General features: G+C 35.2%; 1 protein-coding gene, 1 long non-coding RNA gene and 1 pseudogene across 2 annotated transcripts in view; 2 read left to right on the top strand and 1 right to left on the bottom strand.

Annotated features, from left to right (window-relative positions):
* The window catches only part of LOC143650015 (uncharacterized), a 118587-nt gene that overhangs the window by 55749 nt on the left and 34849 nt on the right, over nucleotides 1-27989 (top strand). The gene's annotated exons all lie outside the window — the stretch shown is intronic.
* The window catches only part of GCLM (glutamate-cysteine ligase modifier subunit), a 31671-nt gene continuing 3687 nt past the window's right edge, over nucleotides 6-27989 (bottom strand). The window contains exons 2-7 of the mRNA XM_077120224.1: nucleotides 20351-20416; nucleotides 18283-18367; nucleotides 15349-15408; nucleotides 14180-14382; nucleotides 13083-13197; nucleotides 6-3275 (exon numbers count right to left, since the gene is read on the bottom strand). Coding sequence (XP_076976339.1) covers nucleotides 3106-3275; nucleotides 13083-13197; nucleotides 14180-14382; nucleotides 15349-15408; nucleotides 18283-18367; nucleotides 20351-20416 — 699 coding nt within the window. The 3' untranslated portion in view covers nucleotides 6-3105. The remainder of the gene's footprint in view (nucleotides 3276-13082; nucleotides 13198-14179; nucleotides 14383-15348; nucleotides 15409-18282; nucleotides 18368-20350; nucleotides 20417-27989) is intronic.
* LOC143650011 (phosphoglycerate kinase 1 pseudogene) lies at nucleotides 2655-9520 on the top strand (annotated as a pseudogene).

The raw sequence follows: 27989 nt of genomic DNA, 5'->3' as shown, positions 1-27989 counted from the left end.
TTTTAAAAATTACAATTTATTTTAAAATCATAATTAATTTGAGCTCTAATAGTTCAAAATCAATATTGTATTCCAGAATGCTTCCAACCATTGAAACAATTAAAAAAAATACAACTCAAACTTCATACTTTATTTTAATTAAACTCATAGTATAGGTAAAATTAAAACTACTATAAATATTTTATTAATAATGCTTTATATTTTGCTTTTATTTTATAGTACATCACTAGAGACACATAAGAAAAAGAAGAATTATCTAATTCCCTTTCTAAGTGTACTTCTAATTCTGGAAATTACAAAAATATTAATGAAAGCCATGTTACATATTTTTTGAAAATCAAAATTGACATATTCCATCACCAACTTTATCGGAACAACAGATACAAGTTCTGGAACATTAGGAAGTTAACTATGAAAAAAATAGGTTCAGATTCATAAACTGGTGTATTTCAGTATAAAAACACATACATGACCCAAATGGTTTAAATTCTCATTAGAACAGCTTCACATTTTTCTACAAGTACATTTGGCAGAAAAATGAATTGTCAGCCATTGTAATACAACAAATATGTCAATTTCTTACATCTCCAAATATGGAAAATACTCGGTGGAAAAGTTAGAAAGAAAATTTGTTTTAAAAAGACGCAATTAATTGAGCCTCAGACCTGGAAAACACAATTTATTTCAGTTACTACTTGGCTGTGAAATTGGAACCATTCATGCAAAAATAGATTAAAAAAAATACATTTTATTTTCTCTTTTTTTGAGAATTGAAAAATTATTAGCTATTACTATAGATTCAAGTTCTAGTATTGGCCATCCCTACCCAGATACTCTATTAGTATACTCGTACAATGTGGTCTTTGTGGTTTACAGCATGTGAATATCTTTTATAAGACACCTTGGCCCTTCTGGTGACAACAATTTCTTGGATGAGAATTCATGACAGACTCATCATAGACCAAATTCCAATATATAATACATTATGTTAAAGTAAGGCTTCAGTGTATTTTCAAAATGTAATAACAAGTTGCAGCTTCTTTTCATGTTTACTGGGAAAAAATAAAACCCAATTGTAATAATTATTTCTACCTTTGATCACTGGATACATATCTTCCCATCTGAAAACACATGTGTCATATACTATTGATAACTTAGCTTTCAGTTTTAAGCTATTATTTGGTAATATTATTGTTCTTTATATTATGGCTTTTAAAACATTAAGTTCTTAAATATTTGAAAAGTAACCACTATATTCTGATAGTTCATGAAAAAGGATCATCTGAACATCAACCTGGAAAATTATAAATCCTTTAAAAATTAATAAGGTTATTCAATAATAGAAATTTAGACTACAGAGGTAATACAAAAAAATCATGAAAATTTTCCATACATGATCCCTTTCACAAAATGAATCTATAACCTTGCTTTTTTTGTCAAGAATAGGGGGAAAAAGAACATAAAAATGCTTCTGCTTAAGTATAGATACATTAACAATATATAAGCTCTCAATCCATTTCTATAAGTACAAGTTTTTAAAAAACAATAAATGTGATAAAGTTTTGTCTTAAAATATCTCAGTCACTTCACTGTATAGGTTTAAAATAAAATTAGCATGTTTAAAACTCATGTTATTTAAAAAAAGGTTGTGCGTTTTCAAATAAAATTAACTATATATAGAAAACATTATATACAACTAATATAAAGGCTATTTAGGAAGCTGTCTAAACAAACTTTTTCAGATAAGTCAGCTGATTTCACATTACAATCTAATGCTCAAATTATGCAACCAGCAAACCAAAAACCTTAGTTAAAACAAAATAAAACAAAAACCTAAGAAAAGAATCTGATGTATTTATTTTGAATATGGAATGTTTATATCTCATTCTTTTCTCTAAACTGAAAAACTTGAGTAAAATTAGTTTTATATAGTCCCATGATTTAAAGATATTGAGATACAAGAGAATTTTAAAGAATTTTTCAAACTATTTGGGTTACAGACATGAATTTATAGCAATAAGGAGACCCATCATACACACCAAAGGTAGCAGCTTATTTGTTTGCTATATTCTGGTTCTTAAACTGAGGAATAGTATTAAATGATCTATAGTCTCTTCTATCTCTAAAATTCTGATTATATTGCTTTGTTTTAAATACATAGTTAAGACCCTATTTCAAAGATTTTTTTCACCCCTATTATGGCTTTTAGTCCCTCTTAGTTATTAGTGGGGAACATATCACATATTTTACTCAACTGATTTTTAATTGCTGGCTCTTTATCCACTATGTCCCCTCCTGTCTCCAGAGCCCATAGTGCCCAGCAATAGTAAGCCTCAATACTTCTTGAATAAGTAATAACATATTAAGGATGAATTAAGAAATAAAAAGAATCTGATAGTACTTGCTTTTATAAAATGCCCAAACAATAATTTTCAAATGCTTCCAGTCTCCTTTGGTTTATCTTTATATATAATAGCAAGAGAAAATATAGCACAAGGCTGCCAGATTAAGTCGTTACAGCTAAACTATAAGAAAGGACACATAAAAAAATTTAAATTTCCATTCATGTATTGAAGAAATGAATTTTATTTACACTACTAGTAGATCCTAACTACTCCAGTTACTCTAAAATATAATTATCGATGACAGAAAAATATCTTCCAGTATTTCAGTTTTAATAACTGTTATTAAATTGCTTAGTTATATATTAGAGAGTAAGAAGCATTAATGAATTTTTTTGGAAATAAAAAATATGTATATACATTACCCTGATGTCTAGGCCAAAATGTATCTACCAACGATTTTCTTGATTTCTATTAGTCATAAAAATAAAGGAAAAAATATATTGCAAGTATTTTCTTTATAGACAATATCAGTTAGAAAACAATAGTTTAATGCAAACAATATAATGGCTCATGTGAATGAATTGTTACGGAGGCAAGAAAAGGAACTGATACTGGACAAGACAAAAAATTGTCAAATATGACTAAAAGATACCTGCCTCAATGATACTCTTTACAGGTGGTAACTAGATTTCTACATATTTAAATTTTATATTATATGCAAGAAAAATACAAAGTCAATAGATTAGATCATGGATCCTAGTTAAGAACCCCTTCGTTTAGCTTGTATAATGTAGCCTTTTGATTTGATAATTCCTCTACTTTTAACAATCACCGAATAACGCAGAAGCCACAGTGGTACCCACTCATGTGCTTGAATGTCAGGGATACTTTCCTGAAGAGCTTCTTGGAAACTTGCTTCAGAAAGCAGTTCTAAAAAAAGCAAACAAAAATTCAAAGTGTTAAATCCTGTAACAAAAGCACTTCACAATATAGGCAAGTATTTATAAATAACAAATGATCAACAACAAAAGACAAACAACCCAAATGAAAAATGGGCAAAGGGCTTGAATAGACATTTCTCCAAAAAAAAGTTGTACAAATGGCCAGGAATATGAAAAGATGCTCAACATCATTAGTCATTAGGGAAATGGAAATTCAAACCACAATGAGAGGCTACTTTACACCCACTGAAATGGCTATTACCCAAAAATACACACATGCACACAAGAAATGAAACAGAAAATAAGTGCTGGCAAAGAGGTGGAGAAATAGGGACCCTTGTGTACTGTTGGTGGAAATGTAAAATGGTGCAGTCACTGTTGAAAAGTCTGGCAGTTTCTCAAAATAGTTAAGCATAAAAGTACCATATGATGTAGCAATTCCACTCCTATACCCAAAAACCCAAAAGAGTTGAAAGCAGGGACTCAAACAGGTATTGTTTGTTCACATCAAGAATATTCACAATGACCAAAAGGTGAAAACAACCCAAATGTCCATCAACGGATGACTGGATAAACAAAATGTGGTATATACATACAATGGAACATTAAAGTTCTGCTACAACATGAATGAACCTTGAAAATATTATGTTAAGTGAAATAAGCCAGACAGTAATATGAAATATTTAGAATAAGCAAATTCTTAAGGGAAAAAAGTATATTAGAGGTTACTAGGGTCTGGGGAGAGGAGGTAATATGATGTAATTGTTTAATGGGCACTAAGTTTCTATTAGGGGTGATGAAAAAATTTGGTAATAGATGATGGTGATCGGAGAACAACATTGTAAATTAACTAAAGCCACTGAGTTGTACACTAAAAATGGTTTTACAGCCCTGATGAATTCTACCAAGCTTTCATTATAGATTTAGCCAACTCAAGTTTGAAATTTCAATATTTGGCATTTAGGTATAGGAATATGGGATTAGGCCCTCCTTAAAGCGGACCTGGGTTGTGTGCCTTAGAATGGATATGCTATGACTGAATGCTAGGCTCAGAGGAAAGACCATTACCCTGTGACCAGCTGGTGTCTCAAACAGGTGATGGCCCCATTTCTGTTTGGGGAAAGAATATACCCCATGTGATATATAGGTTCAATGGATAAGGTTGCTCAAGAAAGAGCAATCATTGAAAAAAAAAAAAAAGAGGGAAAAAAGCTGCCATTATGTGGCACGCTGAGGTCTTCACAAAACCTAGCAGCAGATGGCTAATCAGGACCCTTACATACCTCTCTATCTGCTGTTGCCCATGCCTCCCCCACAACAAAGAATCTGTTCCTCAGGGCTGGGGAAAAATACCCATAGCATCCCAAACACAGAAGGCAGAGAGGACCACTTTCTCAATATCTTATAAATACTTCCATAGCTGTAATACTGTATGTGCTGACTGTTACGTACCCCAGAAAAGCCACATTCTTCTAATCCAATCTTGTAGGGGGGCAGATTATTGTGGGTGGGATCTTTTGATTTTCATTTATTTATTTATTTATGTTTTAAACATAACAACATACAAACACTAACATTCTTACCATATGACCATTCCATCCTTGGTATATATCAATAATTCACAACATCATCATATAGTTGTATATTCATCACCATGATCATTTCTTAGAACATATGCATCAATTCAGAAAAAGAAAAAAACTCATACATACTATACCCCTTACCCCTTCCTCTCATTGGTTGCTAGTATTTCCATCTACCCAATGTATTTTAGCCTTTGTTTCCCCTATTTTTTTCCTATGCCCCTTACCACTCCCTTTCATAGATCTGGGTGGGATCTTTTGATTAGGTTGTTTCCATGGAGATGTGACCCATCCAATTATGGGTGGGACCTTTTGATTAGAATATTTCCATGGAGATGTGACCTCACCTATTCAAGGTGGGTCTTAATTAGTTTATTGGAGTCCTTTAAAAGAGCTTACAGAGGGAGAAAGCTCAGAACTAAGACAGAGAGCAGAGAGTTCAGATGCTTGAAGACAGAGGCTCAGAGAGTAGACCATTGGAGCAAATGGCCAGCAGACAGCGCCATGTGCTGTCCCATGTGATGGAGAAACCCCGGAAGTGACTGGCCTTTCTTATGTGTAGGTATCCTCTTGCTGATGCCTTAATTTGGATGTTTTCATGGCCTTAAAACTAAATTTATAACCTAAGAAATCCCAGGTGTAAAAGCCAATCCATTTCTGATATATTGTATTCTGGCAGTATCAGTAAACCAAAACATTGTGTTAAAAATGATTTGTTATCTCTTATTTCACCAAAGTGAGTTATCTGAGGGTAGGAACAATTATCTTTTTTTTTGGTGGGGGTCCATGGGCCGGGAATCAAACTCAGGTTTCCCACAAGGCAAGCAAGCATTCTACCACTGAACTACCTGTGCACCCGTATGGAACATTATCTTTAACTTTTGTATACCCAGCAGGCAAAACTGTGCCTGGCACATGATACCCTCAAATGTCTACTAAACAATTTAGGATTTAAAAAAGGAGGAAAAGAAGGCTTACACCTATATAAATTTTTTAGATAGCAGCCACTTGAAAGTTATGATGGTTAGGTTCAGGTCAACTTGGCCAGGTGATAGTGCTCAGTTGTCTGGTTAGGCAAACACAGGTCTAACCATTTCTGCAAGGATACTTTGTCACTGGGTGATAAACCAGAAGGCTGATTTAGTAAATCATCAGTCAGTTGACTGCATCTGTGGCTGATTACATCTACAATCAACTAAGGGTGTGTATTCTACAAGGAGAGAAACCAATCAGTTGGATTTAATCCAATCAAGATATAAAACTTTTAAAGGAGAAGATAGAATTTTCAGTTTTTTTTTCCTTCAGCCAGCCAGTCAGCCTCTTCTGTGGAGTTTGTCAAAGACCTCCATTGGAGTTGTCAGCCTTGGGTCCTACCCTACAGGTTTTGGATTCTTGCAACCCCTGGTGTGTGAGACACTTTTATAAACCTCATATTTACAGATATCTCCTGTTAGTTCTGTTTCTCTAGAGAACCCTAATACAGTTGTAGTCTAGTAAATAAATTCTACAGAAATATATTAAATATAGTTACCCACTATTTCAGTTAATCTTTATTTTACAAAAACTAATATGGGGAGAGGAGGAGCATTGGGAGGCACTATAGTCCTGGTTGGCACACTGTGCTTGGCACTCCACACATGTGGTGAGTATACAACAGCCTCTTGTTGTCCTCTACGCCCCAAGCCTCTCACCCCTGCTGTATTATCAAGATGTCTCCTTCCAACAAGTTGGCCCTGGACAAACTGGATGTGAAGGGGAAGCGGATAATCAATGTTCCTATGAAGAACAACCAGATAACAAACAAAGGATCAAAGCTGCTGTCCTAAGCATCCAGTACTGCTTGGACTATGGAGCCAAATAAGTTGTTCTTATGAGCCACCTGGGCCAGTGTGATGGTGTCCCATGCCTGACAAGTACTCCTTGGAGCCAACTGCCGTAGAACTCAGATTTCTGCTGGGCAAGGATGTTCTGTTCTTAAAGAACTGCATGGGCCCAGAAGTGGAGAAAGTTTGTGCTGACCCAGCTGCTGGTGCTGTGATCCTAGTGGAGAACCTCTGCTTTCAAATAAAGGAAGAAGGGAAGGGAAAAGATGCTTCTGGCAACAAGGTTAAAGTGGAGCTAGCCAAAACAGAAGCTTTCCAGGCTTCACTTTCCAAGTTAGGGGACATCTATGTCAACAATGTTTTCGGCACTGCTCACTGAGTCCATAGCTCCGTGGTGAGAGTGAATCTGGCACAAAAGGCTGATGGTTTCTTGATGAAGAAGGAGCTGAATTACTTTGCCAAGACCTGAGAGAGTCCAGAACGACTCTTGGCCATCCTGGGCACAGCTAAAGTTGCAGACAAGATTCAGCTGATCAATAATATGTTGGACAAAGTCAATGAGATGATTATAGGTGGTGGAATGGCTTTTACCTTCCTCAGGGTGCGCAACAACATGGAGATTGGCACTTCCCTGTCTGATGAAGAGGGAGCCAAGACTGTCAAAGATCTAATGTCCAAAGCTGAGAAGAATGGTGTGAAGATTATCTTGCCTGTTGACTTTGTCACTGCTGACAAGTTTGATGACAATGCCAAGACTGGCCAAGCAACGGTGGCCCCTGGCATACCAGCTGGCTGGCTGGGTTTAGACTGTGGTCCTGAGAGTAGCAAGGAGTATGCTGAGGCTGTCACAAGGGCTAAGCAGATTGTGTGGGAAGGACCTGCGGGGGTATTTGAATGGGAAGCTTTTGCCTGAGGAACCAAAGCCCTCATGGATGAACTGGTGAAAGCCATTTCCAGGGGCTGTATCACCATCATAGAAGTGGAGACACTGCCACTTGCTATGCCAAATGGAACACAGAGGGTAAAATCAGCCATGTCAGCATGGGGGATGGTGCTAGTCTAGAGCTCCTGGAAGGTAAAGTCCTTCTTGGGGTGGATGCTGTCAGCAGTGTTTAGTACTTCCCTGCCTTTTGCTTCCTGTGCATTATCCTCTAAGTTAACTTGGTGTTTTCTGCTTTGCCACTTGGCATTAGCCAACATCTTCAGCCACATCAAGGTTCAGCTTGTGGCCAAGAGACGCAGCATCAGGAACCCCTAAACAGCTGCACAGCATACTCATTTTTACTGCACTCTGGATTTGCCTACATTCTTCACAATCCCATTTGAATTTCTTAGTGATTAAACCATTGTACTTTCTAGAGTGTGTATATTTATATTTTGCCTGCTAAAAGAAAGTGAGTTATGTTAGCTTAGTTCTTTTTTTTAATTAAAAATTTTTTTTTAAACATAACAACATACAAACATGAACATTCTTACCATATGATCATTCTATTCTTTAGTTCTCTTTTTGAAGTAGTTTATTCTGATTAGCTTTGTCACCATTTCACTACTCTGCATGGAAACAAGATAAAATTCCATTTGCAGGTAAGAAGGGGGACAAAGTTGATGATCTATAAATAGATAATAAAAGTATCCACTAAAAAAAACACTAATATGGGAGAGAATCATACACCTCACTTTAAGCTTTGAAAAATAAATGTCTGTTGTATCATTATAAAAGTACTACATGTTCACTTCAGAACATCTGGAAAATAAAGGAAAATATAAGAAGAAAAAAAATCACTCATAATCCTATTAACTGGAGATGGCAGCATTTCCACTGCCGTGTACTTCCTTCCAACTTATTTGTGTGTGTGTATGTGTATTCATAGCATACAAAACTAGAAATCATAATAACAGTGTAATTTACTGATTTTTTCCACTTATTCCTTGAATATTTTCCCATGTAATTAAATATTCTGTGAAAATATTATTTCTAATAATTCCCACAATCTATATTATAGAGCTATAATTTATACATTTCCTTATTACTGGACAAAAGCATTTAGATTTATTTTTTAATATTTTGCTATATAAATAATGCTATGCTGAACATCTTTAGGATTTATGTTGGATATGGAACAACAGGGTCAAAGCACAAGTACATTCTCATTTCTTGATAAATATTATATTGCCAATTACTTTCCAGAAAGGTTGTATTACACTTCCACCAGCAGCTGACAATGTAAGAGTGCCAATCTTATATTCTCATTAGTACCAGCCATCATTTAAAAAAATCTTTGCCAGTGGTTATCCTCTAGTGTGCATTTCTTTGATGAAATCATTATTTTCCTTTTCTATGTTTATATCCAAGCCCTCTACTACTGCTCTGAACCATCTCCTATCACTCCCTTCCTCATTCCCTCTTCTCCAGCCACACTGGCTTCCTTGCTGTATCCTGAAAACCTCAAGCACATTTATACCTTGGGGCCTCTGAATCTGCAGCTATTTCCTTGCAAAGCTCTTCTCCCAGATACCCACGTGGCTCACTCCTCTACTTCTTTCAGGTCTCTGATTAATGCCACCATTAGCAGAGAGGCCTCCTTGACCACCCTATATAAAAGAACACCACTAACCTAGGCATTCTCTTCTCCCTCAACCAACTTTATTCTTCATTGTATATATTTTCCTACCATTTAACACATTTAACATTAATTTTGTCTGTCTCTTCCTATTAGAAATACAAATTTCATTGTGTATGTGTGAAGATTTCTTAATAAAAATATTTTAAAAAATACATATGTATACATATATATACATATATTCCACAAGGGTTGGATTTGTCTAACTTGGCCCTTTATCTCTAATACTATGTATCTGTTCAATGACTCAGTTAGTATGGAAGGATTATACTGGATTCAGAACCAATTATACTGATGGGGATTAGGTGACCATTTTTATAGTCTGATCTGGGAGGCTAAAGGGAGGGTCTGCACAAAATGATATGCTGTGATACTTCAATTGCTTTACAAGTAAACTCGGTGGGCCACGGTGGCTCAGCAGGCAGAGTTCTTGCCTGCCATGCCAGAGGCCCAGGTTCGATTCCAGTGCCTGTCCATACCAAAAAAAAAAAGTAAACTCTTGGTAATTGTTACCTATTAACATGTGCCAGGCACTTTTCTGAGTACATGTATTAACTCATTTCACCTACTACGTGTGATACTATTTTCCCCCTTTATATGGGAAAACTGAAGCAAAGAGGTAATTTGCTAAGGTGACACAGCTTGCAAGTGGTAGTCTTCATAAACAGAATGTGTAAATCTTTCATTGGAAAAGTAACACTACTTTGGATTGGTTTAACTGAGACGAAGAGCCTGAAGGACTGAAGAAGCTGTATTAGTTTGCAAGGTGCTGGGAATGCAATACACCAGAACCGGAGCAACTTTTAAAAAGGAGAATTTAGTAAGGTATAAGTTTACAGTTCTAAGCCTATGAAAATGTCCAAACTAAGGCGTCCAGGTAAAGATACCTTAATTCAAGAAAAGCTGGCATGTTTGGAATACCTCTGTCAGCTGGGAAGGCACCCTGGTCCCTTCCCTTGCTCATGGGCCCTGTTGGCTTTCAACCTCTGTCCCTGTGGGGGTCCCTCACTGGCTTCTCTGGGGCTGGCTTTCATCTCTTGTCTTCCCTTGGCTCTCTCCAGTTGCTGGCTTGCTTAAAATATCATGAATGTCTACTAAGCTCCAAGCAGCACCAAACATCTGTGTCTCTGTTCTGTGAAGCAACTGTTCTCCAAGCATCTCTGTTGTCTCTCCAAGATGTTTTATCTTTTAAAAAACTCCAGTAAATTAATCAAAACCTTCCTGGAATAGGTGGAGTCACATCTCATCTTATCAAAAGGTCATGATCACAATTGGGCATGCCCCATCTCCATGGAGATAATCCAAGTTTCTGTCCTGCCATGTTGAATCAGGATTAAAAGAAATGGTTGCTCCCACAAGATTGGATCAGGATTAAAACATGGCTTTTCTAGGTTACATAATAGATTCAAACCAGCACAGAAGCATAATACAAGATTAGATGTGATGGGAGTGGGGGAAGGGGAAGGCATATAAAAAAGGGGAAAGTTCTAAAGTGAGGTTTACCTACTTCACAATTTTATCCTGACTATAGTTAAACTGTTAACACAACCTTTAGGATAAAGAGTAATGGAAAACAAAACCCTGAGGAAGAAGGTAATTTTAGAACAGACACAAGCCTTCAGGGAACTTATAAACAAAATTCTATTTAAGATGATCAACAGTGTTAAATGTTTTGACTCAATTAGAAAAAAACTGACACAAAATCAGGTAACTATGCTATCCATTAACTTAACTACATCTTTAATTCAACTTTGTTAATTCTTTAGAATTTAATGAAACTTACAAATCTTTTAAAAGAAGAATTCCTTCACTAGAGGGCAAGGTTTTTCAAGATTTGTTAATAGTATACCCTGGAGCAGCCTATGAATTCTAGCCAAAGGCTTCAGAATTAAAATAAAAGAGACAATCAGGCTTCAAATTCATTTTAATGTTTCAAAAACATAAAAAAAAATTCTCTCATATATATTTGTAATATATGTACATTACAAATTTTTGTCATTACAATGACAAATATATTACAGGGAAATAAAATATTACAGTTTAAGTCTTTTTCTATTTCCTTTCCTACTGGAAGAAGGACTGAGGTTTTTCAAGTGGAGCTAGAAGGGGTACAGGTTCATCAGTTGTTGGTAACAATCACTGCTGGAACAGCTCCCCAAAAATAAATGGATATATGATATGACATCTGGCAGCATATGGAAAATTAAAATTTAAATGTTTTATATTTCAGAAAAAATTTGCATAGATTCTAATCTGTTAGACTCCCACTAAAATGACTTTTAAAAAAAATCAATCTATTTACTTACTTCTGAAAGCACTACAGGGAGTAACGCGGGGGCCAAAAGTCACTATCTCCTAGTCTGGAATCATTTAAATGGAAACTGATAAAAAAGAAAAGTTTTCAGACTGAAATACTACAATATTAACATTTCAAATCAGAGAGATAGTACAATTTAGGGAGCAGGACTCCAAATCCAGCCTGAAATCTAGGTCCAAATTTGAACTTTGCCCTCTGCCAGCTGGATGACCCTGGCTAGTTTCATAAACTCTAAGGCTTTATTTCTTAGTTAATAAAATGCCTAGTTTCAGCTGTTACAAGGATTCCAGATAATCCTGAGGCATATGGAATGATACCTGACATTCAAAGAAAAATAGCTATTAAAACTCCTACTCCTCCTATACTGCTACTACTATGAAACTAAAACAAACAAAACAAAACAGGGCAGACTGCTAAAAAACAGTACACAATCTTTACAGATGATTCTTAAACATTCTAAAAATGAACAAATTCAATCAAACTGTCAATATTATTATCTTTTTAGACATGGAAGTAAAAGCTGTTTTTTTTCCCAGAACCATCTGTGAAATATAATTTTCCTCAATATTTATTAAATTACAATCTCCAAAAAACTGTCAATGAGATTCTGGATCCATAAAAGTTAAAAACTTTCACAAGATAGTCCTAATTTATGAAGCATTTACCTTTGTAAGTTAAACATTCTTTTCCCAGTCTTCTCAGTATTCTTTTTTTTCTTTTTTTTTTGGTATGCTGCTTATGGTAGGGGTCACATTTCATTCTTTTTCTATGTGACTGTCCCGTTATTGCAGCACCATTTGTTGAGTTTTTTTTTGGGGGGGGGGTGGAGGGAGAAGTGCATGGGCTGGGAATTGAACCCAGGGTCTCCCGCATGGCTGGCGAGAATTCTACCGCTGAAAAACCCTTGCACCCCCTCTCCAGTTATCTTTTAAAATGTTGAAAATTATTCTATGGGAGGCAGATGAGACATTCTCATTAATCACGTTTCTGATAACACCAAATATATGTCCTGATATTAATGCTTAATAAAATAAATTATTACTCTCCTACTATGCTTATCACATCTTGAATTAAATTTTATCTGCATCTTTTTCCAGATAGTCATTATTCTTTTAAATTAAGTGGTCCTTTGGTCCAATCTTTGCTGTACTAGACGTGATTATATATGAAACTATTTGGAATGTTATAAAATATTTTTTTCTGTATGGTTTAGTATTTGCAAATGTTAGGAACAGGATGCTCAGAAAATTTTTCCATTTCTCCCCCATTGGTACAAAAACAAAAATGAAGCTGTTGAAAATAAAACACAGGCATATATGTTTTGAAAAAACCATTAAGAATAAGTCTAGATAATAGCTTTGTGCATTTATCACTGCACACAATTAAAAATTAAACTTTTTGTAGGGCGAAAACCTCATGATCAATCGTTATAAATGAAAATATCAGTGTTACCTTTTGGATCATTATGAGTCAACAGCTGTATGTCGAATTGTTTAGCAAATGCGGTCAAATCAGGTGGCATCACACAGCAAGAAGCAAGATTAACTTGGTTACTATTTGGTTTTACCTAGAAGTGGAAAAAAAATCATGACATTACACAAAAGCATTCCCTGATACCATTTAGCAATCTAACACATCTGCCTTGAAAACAAATATGATTCTAGGTGTGATGGCTCCTGCTACAGAGGGAGTATGTCTTAAAGGCAGAGGATCAAATTTTTAAGTACTTTTACTGTTAAAATACGATAAATATGGTGATACTTTTTTTTTTTTGGCATGGGCAGGCACCAGGAATCAAATGGCGATACATTTTAAAAAACAAGAATTAAATAACTTCTAATAGCTGCACTGATTAATTCAGATATACAATCAACACCATCCAAATCTCTAGTATTTAGTCACATTCTGGATATCCCCAAGTCAAGGAAGAAGAAGTAACACTTTCCCTAGAATCTTCCTGTCCATACCAAACTCTGTAAGCTCTGAAGAGGAGAAGGCTGAACATGAAATAAAAACAAAGAAAAAATAGAGAGTAAGGGCAAAATACCAACAAACAACTCTCTCAATAATTTTGTATGTTATTAGATCAGAGGGTAGGGGTGATTAATCAATTACACCCATTCCAAATCAAGTTGTATGAACTGAGAGTGTTGTCTTTACATATAAGTCAGTAAAATATTTGCTATTTATTATAGTTCCTTACTTAGGAACTACTAAGAGCTTTGACTTTGTAAACATCTAAAAAGAAATGTAGTCTTTTTATCATATAAGTAAAACTGTAGGAAACAGCTTCAAACTTTTTGGCTAAAATGCTTCAACACACATTTTCTAGTGTTTTTGGTCACTCATTTTACATGGGATTAATATTAAGTACACCTAGACATACATTTAAAAAAAAAACACAAAATACTTTACACAAAGCCTGCTTCAAAATTCCCACATTTGGAACAGTGAGTGACCACTGTGTGCGTGATACTCAACAGCGTGCAGCAAGGACTGTAAAATGCAGGCTCCTTCCCCAGAGCGCTGATGATCTAACTGTCCTTTACCTGTGCCCACTGATACAGTTGCTCCAACTGCGTCTTATCTAGATCAGAGGTACCAATAGCAACAATTTTTTTGTTCTGAACTAAGTTTTCCAATTCCTCCCAGTAAGGCTGCAAATGCTCCAAGGAAAGATTAACTCCGTCTTCAATAGGAGGTGAAGCAATGATCACAGAATCTAGCTGTGCAACTCCAAGGACTGAACAGGCTGATGGGGGGGGGGGGAACATAAAGAGGATAAACACTTGTTACATAACAAAAACCCAAGAGTTCTAATGTCCTCAAAGATCCCACCAAATGTCCTCAAAGTACCCCACTGTATACTGTCCATATTGTTCACTAGCTTTCTATATAATAGGTTATTTTGTTCAGTTTCATAATTTACCTCTCATTTAAATCACTTCCTTCTTAAAAAAAATTTAAGTACCCATTAACATTTGCTTGCTCTGTGTGGCAGACAAATGGGTTTATTTGACCTGCCTTTCCTCCAAGAACTTACATCTATTACAGGCTCCCTTTTCTGGGGAACAGTGTTCTTGTTTCATAAGCACCAGGATTTTTTGGTGGCTTTCTCATCTTCCTACAACTTATTCTTCAATTTTCCTTGCTCGTTAGTATCTCATATGGATGAGCACAAGAATTCTGACCTGATATTCTGACAAGTAGTCACAGTAAAAAAATAAGCTTAAGAAGCTAAAGAAGTGAATTTATATTTATAGAGGTAAATAATTTCTTAACTTACTTTTACAAAAAATGATTTAAGAGCTAATTTTAAATGATTATTGTTCATTCCACAGTTAGATTAAAGAATCATAATTTAAGTTTTCAACATATATACACAGTGGAAGAATGCTTTAAAAGAAAAAGTGTGAGTAATTATAATGTCACAATAACACAACAGACTGTTGAAAATAGATATAAAATGAACTGTTTGTTTTTGGTATCTTATCTATAAAAAATGGGGAGAGGGAGGCTAAGAATATGATTAAGGAGAATGTCTACCCCCAAACATATTATTAACATTTAGTTATATTTTATACTTCTTATATTGCTCTTATATATTAAAATATGATCCTGCAAAAGTCAAATATTCCACAGAAATTAGAATTAAGAAGTTAGGCTAGAACTTTAATTTAAAGTTCACTATAACATAAAAAGTTAAATTTTTGTTTACCCATGTCAACTGCATTTCTAGTTGATGATGAAGAGTTTGATCCTACAATGAACAGTTTGGCTGGGTAACAAAGAAAACAAATCCAATTAGTACATATGGGTACACAGTCTATGACTGTATTAATATAGTATTATCAGTATTAATATTATATTAATATTGCTAAATACTAAAATAGATGACAGATAATCCTGAATGAATTAGGTTTTAGGTTTTCTTCTTATTCAAATAATTTTAAAAATTGTTTTCATTTTCATTTTAAGACATAAGAGTATATATATATCCATTGTAATTCTTTAATTATATGCCAGTTGTCAATAAATATCTGTTTGGCAAAACAAAAAAGCAAATATTAATTTACCATTTATTAGAATGCACAATAGATAAACATAAAAGCTTAACTTACCTGAAATGCATATTTGTATAAGAGTTAAACATTAATGGATCAGGACAATTATTTGCTTTCTTCAATAAACTAAAATCTACAGAAAAACTAAATACTGTTTATACTGAGAAGAAAACAGAAACAAACAACTCTACAATTCCACCTTCCTAATATAATCATTTTAATTTTTGCACAGCATCTTCCAGTTCTTGATCACATGAAGCAGAATATAATAACATCTCTTCTATTATTTTTTGGCTTAACTTTATATAATATTTCTTATACTTCTACACAGTATTTATGATATACAGTATTTAGCTATCTTAAATTTTTTTGTCATAGTAATGTGCTCACTCTGAAAATGAGGAAAACCTATAAATATAAAAAGACCAAAAAGAATCGTCAATAGTCTCAACCACCCAAAGCAGTGCTCTTTAGATTTCTGTGTATTTTGTGCTTTTAATTTTACATACTTTTTTTTAATGGTTGAATGTTATTCTATAATTCTGGTAGCATATTATTTATTAAATAATTTCCTGTTGACTGAACAACCAGGTCTTTTCCTATCACATATAATGCTAAAAAAATCATGGTAATTTTTGTTCAACTTTATGTTGAGTCATTTTCCAAGAATAAATTGTCAGGAATGTGAGTATGAGTCAAAGGATATGACCTTTTTTGTAAGCCTCTATTTTATTTACCATTCTACTTTATAAAAGATTTGTACCAGTTTAACAAACCACCAACATTCAAGTGTTATTCTCCTAGCAATACTGGATGCTATTATTAAAAAATATTTTTGCTGATTTAGTTACTATAGTATATACCTGTGTAGGCCCAGATTAATTGTCATTTCTTTGATTACCTGGGTAGATGAAAAGTTTTCTAAATTTGTAAGACTGAGGTTGGCTTTGCCTTGATTTAAACTCAACCTTACATGTAAATGTTTACTTTATGCAAACACACTGAAGAAAAGTCATTCTAGGCAAATGGGTTGAATTAGTAGAAGAGCAAAGAATAGAAAAATCAAAAAAAGGAAATGGAAAGAAATAGCTAATGACATATTCATATATAAAGTGCCTGGTATTCAACATCTGGTGAATTTGTCCCTTTTTTCTTCTGCTTGATCATCTTTCTAAAACATTATTTTCCTTACATTACTCCCCTAGTTAAAAATTATCACAGTTTCATTCTGAGCCCAAAGTTAGCTCCTATAATTAACTTCTATGAAAACCCTCTCCATCACCATTCCCCTGGCCATGCATTAACACTGCCTGAAATGGCCTCTTCTCTCTATAAGATGAGGCATTTTTAGATAGGTAGAGAGAGGTAAACTTTTTAGGTGGGGAGAATTGTTATGCCTATCAAAAATGTCAAGTCCTATGGAACTGGAGGACAACTCTGAGAGAGCAAAGATGTATCTATACCACGATGAATTACAAACAACGACAGAAGAATGTTGTTTTCTTAAATGGGTTTTGAAATCAGGTATCCCTGAGTTGTTCTCTGGTTCAAACACTTACCAGCCGTATGATAACTTTCATAGCTACATAATGTTACCTAGGTAATGGGGATAATATATTTACCTTGCAGAAATGTTTTGAGAACAGTGTCTAGCACAAAGCATGACTCAATAAATGGTAGCTATTATTATTAGCACTGAAAGGCAATGTCCTATCTCTTCTTACATGTCCATTCCAATAATCCTAACAAAACAGCAGTAACCACAACAATAACAAATGGTAATAAATAATAGCTACGTAGCACTTATTATGTTCAGGCATTTTGTTAAGTGCTTTACTTGAGTAATCTCATCCAACTGAAAAGGAAGCTTGTGAAACAGATACCTTCTCATTTTATAAATGAGGAAACTGAGATTCAGAGAGGTTAAATAATTTGTTAGCCTAAGATTATACTATTCAGTAATCTGCAAACCCAGGAATTTCAGTCTAGTCAGTCTAAATCCAGAGCTCATGCTGTTTTTGACCATGCTATGCTGACTAAGCTCAGGGCAGTAACAGTGCATCCTTTTATTTTTATATTCCTTGAGTCTAGCAGAGTTTCTGGAATATAGCAGTCTTTTACTATTATTTGTTGGATAGTTGTAATACATGTTTTATTTTTGGATATACAACTTGTTACCCAGACTTCTTTCTCTACTCCCAAGTGAACTCAGTCATTGGTTACCAGTACCTCTCCAGGAAGGAATGGCTTAATGCTTGCTTTGGGCAGACACTGCTTTTAAGCCTTCCTCTTATCTTTTCTACTCCCCCCACTTAATGTTTCTACTACTCTGAAGTCTGACACATAAGCTAATAAGAAAATCATGAAGAATACAAGTTGAAATTCTAATCTGACTTCACTAAAGTAGCTAATACTATTTATAACTCCCTCTTAGAGTTAACATTAACATCATGTTAAAAAATATTTATTCATATACTCCCACACTTAGTTACTGATTACTACATGCAGAGAAAGATTTATTCCCATGCCTGACAAAACCTACTATCACTTCCACTATAATAAAATGAATTATAATGGCCGGACTTTACCAGAAACTTTCATTTCTTCTCTCTCATCAGGATTTATCTTTTCTATTGCATGAGATACAGTACATTCCAAGACATCTGGAAACTCCTATAATAAACACATGTTTAGAATAAATATTATAAAATTAATGTTTCTGATTAACTTCAATATCTTCTATTATCTGTAAAACTCTTCACTTTAGAAGTAGAAAATACATTTACACAACAACAGTTTTCTTTATCTGAGGTCTGGCTGGGTATTACAAAGTTTGTAAAGCCCTAAAATTAAAGGCAAATGCTGCATGTGTATGTCCATTTTTGGGAAGTGGTGTCTCGTTTTGAGCAGATATTCAGAGGGATGGATGATTAAAAAATAAAGAAGAAAAATAGTTTTATTTAGGAGGAAAAACAATGAAAACTAATAAATATTACCTATCTGGATAACAACACGTGAAAAACTTTTTACAATAATTACAAAAATTTTCAACCCCCAATTTTTTTTTCTCAGTACAACAAAATAAAGTGAAGGCAACTCTATTCTAATACATTATGAGGAACAATTAATGAACAAATTATATGGAAAATGGTAAAACGCTAGCACATATAGATCAGGAACCTATTAATTTACATTTGGAAGATTAAAACAAAGTAAACAGTAAGGCCTTTCCTGTGAATCTTGAGGATGAACACAACAGGGACTCAGTAAGTGTTTAAAAATTATGCATAAATCAATAGTCATTTCAGAAAAAGATTAGTAGAGTTCATGAATCAATGCTCTGCCTAGTAGCTATAGAATTATCCAGTTTTAGGCTATCCAGTGGACAAGTATTTTTAGCACATACCTTCTTCTATGTAATTTGTTATGAGCTGTTCTGTATATTAACATTTATGGAAATAGCCATATACTGACAATTAATGAAACACAGTTTCTTATTATTTAATAAAAAACTGGTGTTTAAAAAATTATTTCTAATTTATAGGAGTCTCTGGGGTATGCCCATTCTAACTTTTTCATGTTGGGAAAAATAAATTGATGATGTAGGACAAGGGGATAGAATTAGTTGTTATTTTGGAGAAGCTGGCCCCTCTGGGTCTCAGGACTTACCTGTCCTAGGAAATGTCTGAAGGTTATAAGCTTCAGGAAAGTAAACTTAGTGCATGAAACTTTGGCAGAGTCTCAGTTAGAGCCCCAGATGTTCTTTAGGGTAACAGGAATGATGCTGTTTGGGGTTAGGCTCTGGTGTTTTGGAGCAGCTACATGGCAAAACCTGAAGTTGTGGAATGGTAATCCATACCAAACTGAAATCTGTCCTGTACCTACTTTTAAAAATGTGCTCTGAAAATTATTACTCCTTTTCTTCAATATTATTATTTTTTTAGTTTTTATATATGTTATATTTCACAACTAAAAATGTTAAAAAAAATTACTTCTAGTGACTAGATTATTGGGCTGATATTCTACCAAAGCAGTTTACCAACCAAAAATGTTTGATAATCATTGCCCTACTGCACCAAATATAAACTGGAACAAAACATTGATGGTGAGGAAACTGTGGAGGGAATAGCACAGAGAATTTTTTTTTTAATAATTTTTTATTAATAAAAAAAATTACAAGAAACACAGATATCCTTAATATATGCTCATTCCGCTCTACGTATATAATTAGTAATTCACAATATCATCACATAGTTGCATATTCATCATCATGATCATTTCTTAGAACATTTGCATCAATTCAGAAAAAGAAATAGAAAGACAACAGAAAAATAAAACAAAAGCAGAAAAAGAAAAAAAGAATTTTACATACCATACCCCTTACCCCTCCCTTTCATTGATCCCTAACATTTCAAACTGAAGCACAAAGAATCTTAATATATTTGTCAGGTAGAAGAGCAGTCAAGCTGCAGTAGCATCCAGATTTTGTTTTATGCTGAAATCCACTGAGTCAGTCTGACATCGCAGCAAATCAGCAACAGGGAGTTTCATGTGAATTGCCTCTTTGACTTCCCTGTCCAAACCAAGAAAATAATCTTCTTGCTTACTTCACTTCCCTTTTGATCTACATGATTTCTGCATTCACATTTCACTTACCCTGACCAAATCTGGGCTGATTTGGGAACTCCACTCATTCAAAGTCTTTTGGATGCAATCTCGAAGCTGCAGAAGGAATACATATTGAAATTATTAATCAGATTCTTTATACTTTTCTGTACTTCTACAATAAGAATGTTACTAGTTTGATAAGTAGGAAAAAAGAAGTAGCAATAGGAAATATAAAACAAAATTTTAATTTGACAAGGTTTTTGTTTTCTTCAATATAGATAAGTTCAGACCTGTTTTTATCCTATTCTTAATTCGCAATCCTTCTTGCCCTTAATTCGCAACCCTTCTTGCCCTTAATTCGCAACCCTTCTTGCCCTAAGCCTAATTATTATTATTTTTTTAAGCCTAATTATTTTTGAAGACTTTGTTATCAATGGAAATCTAAAATAAGAAAACTTTTTAAAAAAGCAGTTTTATTGAGATATATTCACACACACCACACAATCCATCCAAAGTATAAAATCAATGGTTCATAATATCATCACATAGTTGTGTACTGATCACCATGATCATTTTTAGAACATATGAAAAATAAAACTTTTTAGACACAAAAGCATTCATAAAGAAGCAAAAAGTTTTCAAGAATAAGTTTTTTGTCTTGTAAAAACAAAGTACAAGTTTGTGGAGTACTTAGGCCACGTGCATGGGAATAAATTGCTTCTTGTTCATGCCTGAGACTGAGTGGATCATTTGAGGGACCAGCCAGTCTGGCTCGGCCACATCTCGGAGTCCGAAGTGAAAGGGGAAATGGTGAACTGAAACAGTGCAGAACAGCTCCCGGGGCTACGGCAGGGAATGGACACACAGCGTACCCCATTCTGGACTGGCTAGTCTGACTGCGAGACTCGGCTGCGGTGAGATCCCCGAGCGGCGCGCGATTTCCCGAGCAGCGGCAGCTGCAGCGGTCGGAGCTACTCCCTCCCTCCTTCCCGGGCCGGCTGAGAGTCTCGGAGAGGCAAGTTTCCCAAGCCGAGGCTGCCGGCGCCCCTCTTTTGCAGGTGGCTTCGAGTCTCGGCTTCGAGTCCGCGGCTACAAGTCTCGGATCAGAGGGCTATCCAAGCCGCGGTGGCCCTCCCCCGCGGGCGGCTTCCTGGTCCGGTGGGGAATTCCCCAAGCCGCGGCGGCCGGTGACCGACGCCCCTCCCCTGCGGGTGACTTCCTGGTCCGGTGGCAAATTCCCCGGGCCCGCTGCAGCCGGCGACCAGCCACAGGGTCCCCTCAAGCCGTGGCGGCTGACGCCCCCACCATGCGCGGCCCCCTGAACCAACAGAGAGAACTGGATCGGAAATCCCCAGGCCGCGGAGATCGGTGACCGGGGGGATCCATTCCAAACACGTGAGACAAACGTGTGCCACGAGTGCCACCTACTGGGCAGGATAAGAAAAACAGAACCCAGAGATTTCACAGAAAAATCTTACAACCTTGTTGGGTCCGACATCCAGGGAAATCTGACTAAATGCCCAGACACCAGCAGCAGAAGATAACGGTCCACGCTCAGAAGATTGAGAATATGGCCCAGTCAAAGGAACAAACCAATAGTTAAATGAGATACAAGAGCTGAGACAACTAATGCTGAATATACGAACAGAAATGGAAAAACTCTTCAAAAATGAAATCAATAAATTGAGGGAGGACATGAAGAGGACATGGGCTGAACATAAAGAAGAAATAGAAAAACTGAAAAAACAAATCACAGAACTTATGGAAGTGAAGGATAAAGTAGAAAACATGGAAAAAACAATGGATACCTACAATGACAGATTTAAAGAGACAGAAGATACAATTAGTGATTTGGAGGATAGAACATCTGAATTCCAAAATGAAACAGAAACTATTGGGAAAAGAATGGAAAAATTTGAACAGGGTATCAGGAAACTCAAGGACAATATGAACCGCACAAATACACGTGTTGTGGGTGTCCCAGAAGGAGAAGAGAAGGGAAAAGGAGGAGAAAAACTAATGGAAGAAATTATCACTGAAAATTTCCCAACTCTTATGAAAGACCTAAAATTACAGATCCAAGAAGTGCAGCGCACCCCAAAGAGATTAGACCTAAATAGGCGTTCTCCAAGACACTTACTAGTTAGAATGTCAGAGGTCAAAGAGAAAGAGAGGATCTTGAAAGCAGCAAGAGAAAAACAATCCATCACATACAAGGGAAACCCAATAAGACTATGTGTAGATTTCTCAGCAGAAACCATGGAAGCTAGAAGACAGTGGGATGATATATTTAAATTACTAAAAGAGAAAAACTGCCAACCAAGACTCCTATATCCAGCAAAATTATCCTTCAAAAATGAGGGAGAAATTAAAACATTCTCAGACAAAAAGTCACTGAGAGAATTTGTGACCAAGAGACCAGCTCTGCAAGAAATACTAACGGGAGCACTAGAGTCAGATACAAAAAGACAGAAGAGAGAGGTATGGAGAAGAGTGTAGAAAGAAGGAAAATCAGATGTGATATATATAATACAAAAGGCAAAATGTTAGAGGAAAATATTATCCAAACAGTAATAACACTAAATGTTAATGGACTGAATTCCCCAATCAAAAGACACAGATTGGCAGAATGGATTAAAAAACAGGATCCTTCTATATGCTGTCTACAGGAAACACATCTTAGACCCAAAGATAAACATAGGTTGAAAGTGAAAGGTTGGGAAAAGATATTTCATGCAAATAACAACCAGAAAAGAGCAGGAGTGGCTATACTAATATCCAACAAATTAGACTTCAAATGTAAAACAGTTAAGAGACAAAGAAGGACACTATATACTAATAAAAGGAACAATTAAACAAGAAGACATAACAATCATAAATATTTATGCACCGAACCAGAATGCCCCAAAATACGTGAGGAATACACTGCAAACACTGAAAAGGGAAATAGACTCATATACCATAATAGTTGGGAGACTTCAATTCACCACTCTCATCAATGGACAGATCATCTAGACAGAGGATCAATAAAGAAATAGAGAATCTGAATATTACTATAAATGAGCTAGACTTAACAGACATTTATAGGACATTACATCCCACAACAGCAGGATACACCTTTTTCTCAAGTGCTCATGGATCATTCTCAAAGATAGACCATATGCTGGGTCACAAAGCAAGTCTTAACAAATTTAAAAAGATTGAAATCATACACAACACTTTCTCGGATCATAAAGGAATGAAGTTGGAAATCAATAATAGGCGGAATGCCAGAAAATTCACAAATACGTGGAGGCTCAACAACACACTCCTAAACAACGAGTGGGTCAAAGAAGAAATTGCTAGAGAAATTAGCAAATACCTCGAGGCGAATGAAAATGAAAACACAACATATCAAAACTTATGGGACACAGCAAAGGCAGTGCTAAGAGGGGAATTTATTGCCCTAAATGCCTATATCAGAAAAGAAGAAAAGGCAAAAATGCAGGAATTAACTGTCCACTTGGAAGAACTGGAAAAAGAACAGCAAACTAATCCCAAAGCAAGCAAAAGGAAAGAAATAACAAAGATTAGAGTAGAAATAAATGAAATTGAAAACATGAAAACAATAGAGAAAATCAATAAGGCCAGAAGTTGGTTCTATGAGAAAATCAATAAGATTGATGGGCCCTTAGCAAGACTGACAAAAAGAAGAAGAGAGAGGATGCAAATAAATAAGATCAGAAATGGAAGAGGAGACATAACTACTGACCTCACAGAAATAAAGGAGGTAATAACAGGATACTATGAACAACTTTACGCTAATAAATACAACAATTTAGATGAAATGGACGGGTTCCTGGAAAGACATGAACAACCAACTTTGACTCAAGAAGACACAGATGACCTCAACAAACCAATCACAAGTAAAGAAATTGAATCAGTCATTCAAAAGCTTCCTAAAAAGAAAAGTCCAGGACCAGACGGCTTCACATGTGAATTCTATCAAACATTCCAGAAAGAATTAGTACCAACTCTCCTCAAACTCTTCAAAAAAATCAAAGCAGAGGGAAAACTACCTAATTCATTCTATAAAGCCAACATCACCCTCATACCAAAACCAGGCAAAGATATTACAAAAAAAGAAAACTATAGGCCGATCTCTCTAATGAATATAGATGCAAAAATCCTCAATAAAATTCTAGCAAATCGTATCCAACAACACATTAAAAGAATTATACATCATGACCAAATAGGATTCATCCCAGGTATGCAAGGATGGTTCAACATAAGAAAATCAATTAATGTAATACACCATATCAACAAATCAAAGCAGAAAAATCACATGATCATCTCAATTGATGCAGAGAAGGCATTTGACAAGATTCAACATCCTTTCCTGTTGAAAACACTTCAAAGGATAGGAATACAAGGGAACTTCCTTAAAATGATAGAGGGAATATATGAAAAACCCACAGCTAATATCATCCTCAATGGGGAAAAATTGAAAACTTTCCCCCTAAGATCAGGAACAAGACAAGGATGTCCACTATCACCACTATTATTCAACATTGTGTTGGAGGTTCTAGCCAGAGCAATTAGACAAGAAAAAGAAATACAAGGCATCAAAATTGGAAAGGAAGAAGTAAAACTATCACTGTTTGCAGACGATATGATACTATACGTCGAAAACCCAGAAAAATCCACAACAAAACTACTAGAGCTAATAAATGAGTACAGCAAAGTAGCAGGTTACAAGATCAACATTCAAAAATCTGTAGCATTTCTATACACTAGCAATGAACAAGAGGAGGGGGAAATCAACAAACGAATCCCATTTACAATTGCAACTAAAAGAATAAAATACCTAGGAATAAATTTAACTAAAGAGACAAAAAACCTATATAAAGAAAACTACAAAAAACTGCTAAAAGAAATCACAGAAGACCTAAATAGATGGAAGGGCATACCGTGTTCATGGATTGGAAGACTAAATATAGTTAAGATGTCAATCCTACCTAAATTGATTTACAGATTCAATGCAATACCAATCAAAATCCCAAAAACTTATTTTTCAGAAATAGAAAAACCAATAAACAAATTTATCTGGAAGGGCAGGGTGCCCCGAATTGCTAAAAACATCTTAGGAAAAAAACGAAGCTGGAGGTCTTGCACTGCCTGACTTTAAGGCATATTATGAAGCCACAGTGGTCAAAACAGCATCGTATTGGCATAAAGATAGATATATCGACCAATGGAATCGAATAGAGTGCTCAGATATAGACCCTCTCATCTATGGACATTTGATCTTTGATAAGGCAGTCAAGCCAACTCACCTGGGACAGAACAGTCTCTTCAATAAATGGTGTCTAGAGAACTGGATATCCATATGCAAAAGAATGAAAGAAGACCCATGTCTCACACCCTATACAAAAGTTAACTCAAAATGGATCAAAGATCTAAACATTAGGTCTAAGACCATAAAACAGTTAGAGGAAAATGTAGGGAGATATCTTATGAAACTTACAATTGGAGGCAGTTTTATGGACCTTAAACCTAAAGCAAGAGCACTGAAGAAGGAAATAAATAAATGGGAGCTCCTCAAAATTAAACACTTTTGTGCATCAAAGAACTTCATCAAGAAAGTAGAAAGACAGCCTACACAATGGGATTCAATATTTGGAAACGACATATCAGATAAAGGTCTAGTATCCAGAATTTATAATGGGATTGTTCAACTCAACAACAAAAAGACAGCCAATCCAATTACAAAATGGGAAAAAGACTTGAATAGACACCTCTCAGAGGAGGAGATACAAATGGCCAAAAGGCACATGAAGAGATGCTCAATGTCCCTGGCCATTAGAGAAATGCAAATCAAAACCACAATGAGATATCATCTCACACCCACCAGAATGGCCATTATCAACAAAACAGAAAATGACAAGTGCTGGAGAGGATGCGGTGAAAGAGGCACACTTATCCACTGTTGGTGGGAATGTCAAATGGTGCAACCACTGTGGAAGGCAGTTTGGCGGTTCCTCAAAAAGCTGAATATAGAATTGCCATACGACCCAGGAATACCATTACTGGGAATCTACTCAAAGGAATTAAGGGCAAAAACTCAAACGGACATTTGCACACCAATATTTATAGCAGCGTTATGTACAAAGAGATGGAAACAGCCAAAATGTCCATCAACAGACGAGTGGCTAAACAAACTGTGGTATATACATACGATGGAATATTATGCAGCTTTAAGGCAGGATAAACTTATGAAGCATGTAATAACATGGATGGACCTAGAGAACATTATGCTGAGTGAGTCTAGCCAAAAACTAAAAGACATATACTGTATGGTCCCAATGATGTGAATCGACACTCGAGAATAAACTTGGAATATGTCATTGGTAACAGAGTTCAGCAGGAGTTAGAAACAGGGTAAGATAATGGGTAATTGGAGCTGATGGGATACAGACTGTGCAACAGGACTAGATACAAAAACTCAAAAATGGACAGAACAATAATACCTAATTGTAAAGTAATCATGTTAAAACACTGAATGAAGCTGCATCAGAGCTATAGGTTTTTGTTTTGTTTTGTTCTTACTATTATTACTTTTATTTTTTTCTCTATATTAACATTCTATATCTTTTTCAGTTGTATTGCTAGTTCTTCTAAACCGATGCAAATGTACTAAGAAACGATCATGCATCTATGTGATGATGTTAAGAATTACTGATTGCATATGTAGAATGGTATGATTTCTAAAAAAAAAAAAAAATGGACAGCACAATATACCTAATTGTAATGTAATTATGTTAAAACACTGAATGAAGCTGCATCTGAGCTATAGTTTTTTTTAAATTTTTTTTCTTATATATTTTTGTATTTTTTATTTTTATTTTTTCTCTATATTATCATTTTATTTCTTTTTCTGTTGTCTTGCTATTTCTTTTTCTAAATCGATGCATATGTACTAAGAAATGATGATCATACATCTATGTGATGATATTAAGAATTACTGATTGCATATGTAGAATGGAATGATTTCTAAATGTTGTGTTAGTTAATTTTTTTTAATTAATAAAAAATGTAAAAAAAAAACAAAGTACATAATAACACACATAGAATTTTGAGCTGATGGGGTTGCTAATAAAACCTCAACTATATGAAGTAAATACTATTTTATTGACATGAAGAGTGAAATCCAGAGGGGTTACATAATTTTCTTTAATACAGAGTTTATAAATGGAGGAACTTGGATTCAACACAGCAGACTGACTAGAATTCATATTAATCACTATGCTTATTCTTCATAGACAAACAAATGGTTTTCTAAAGTATAGCTTTGAGGAACTCCTACATCAGACTCACCTGTGGTGCTTATTAAAAATTCAAACTCCTAAGTCCTGCCCTAGACTTGCTGAATCATTCTCTAAAGGAAGTCAGAATCTGCCTTTTAACAAGCCTCCCAAGTGACTGCTCTGCACTCTGAAGTCTGAGAACCGCTGGTATAGATGTTGTTCAAGTTAACTTGTGTAATTTCGGTCCATAATCATTTTCTAACCTTAGGTACACCTAAAACTTGTCTTCAGTGTTTTCTTATCTAAACACAAAAATTTTTGCACTAACATTATGGCAGGTTGTAAACTCACTGAAGTGCATATTCATCTTTGTATCTCTTATAACTGTGTATTTCAAACTT

The sequence above is a fragment of the Tamandua tetradactyla genome, chromosome 11, assembly GCF_023851605.1.
Source record: "Tamandua tetradactyla isolate mTamTet1 chromosome 11, mTamTet1.pri, whole genome shotgun sequence".
NCBI classification, from domain to species: domain Eukaryota; kingdom Metazoa; phylum Chordata; class Mammalia; order Pilosa; family Myrmecophagidae; genus Tamandua; species Tamandua tetradactyla.
Note: the sequence above shows the minus strand (reverse complement) of the source record. Positions and strands in the feature narration are given on the sequence as shown.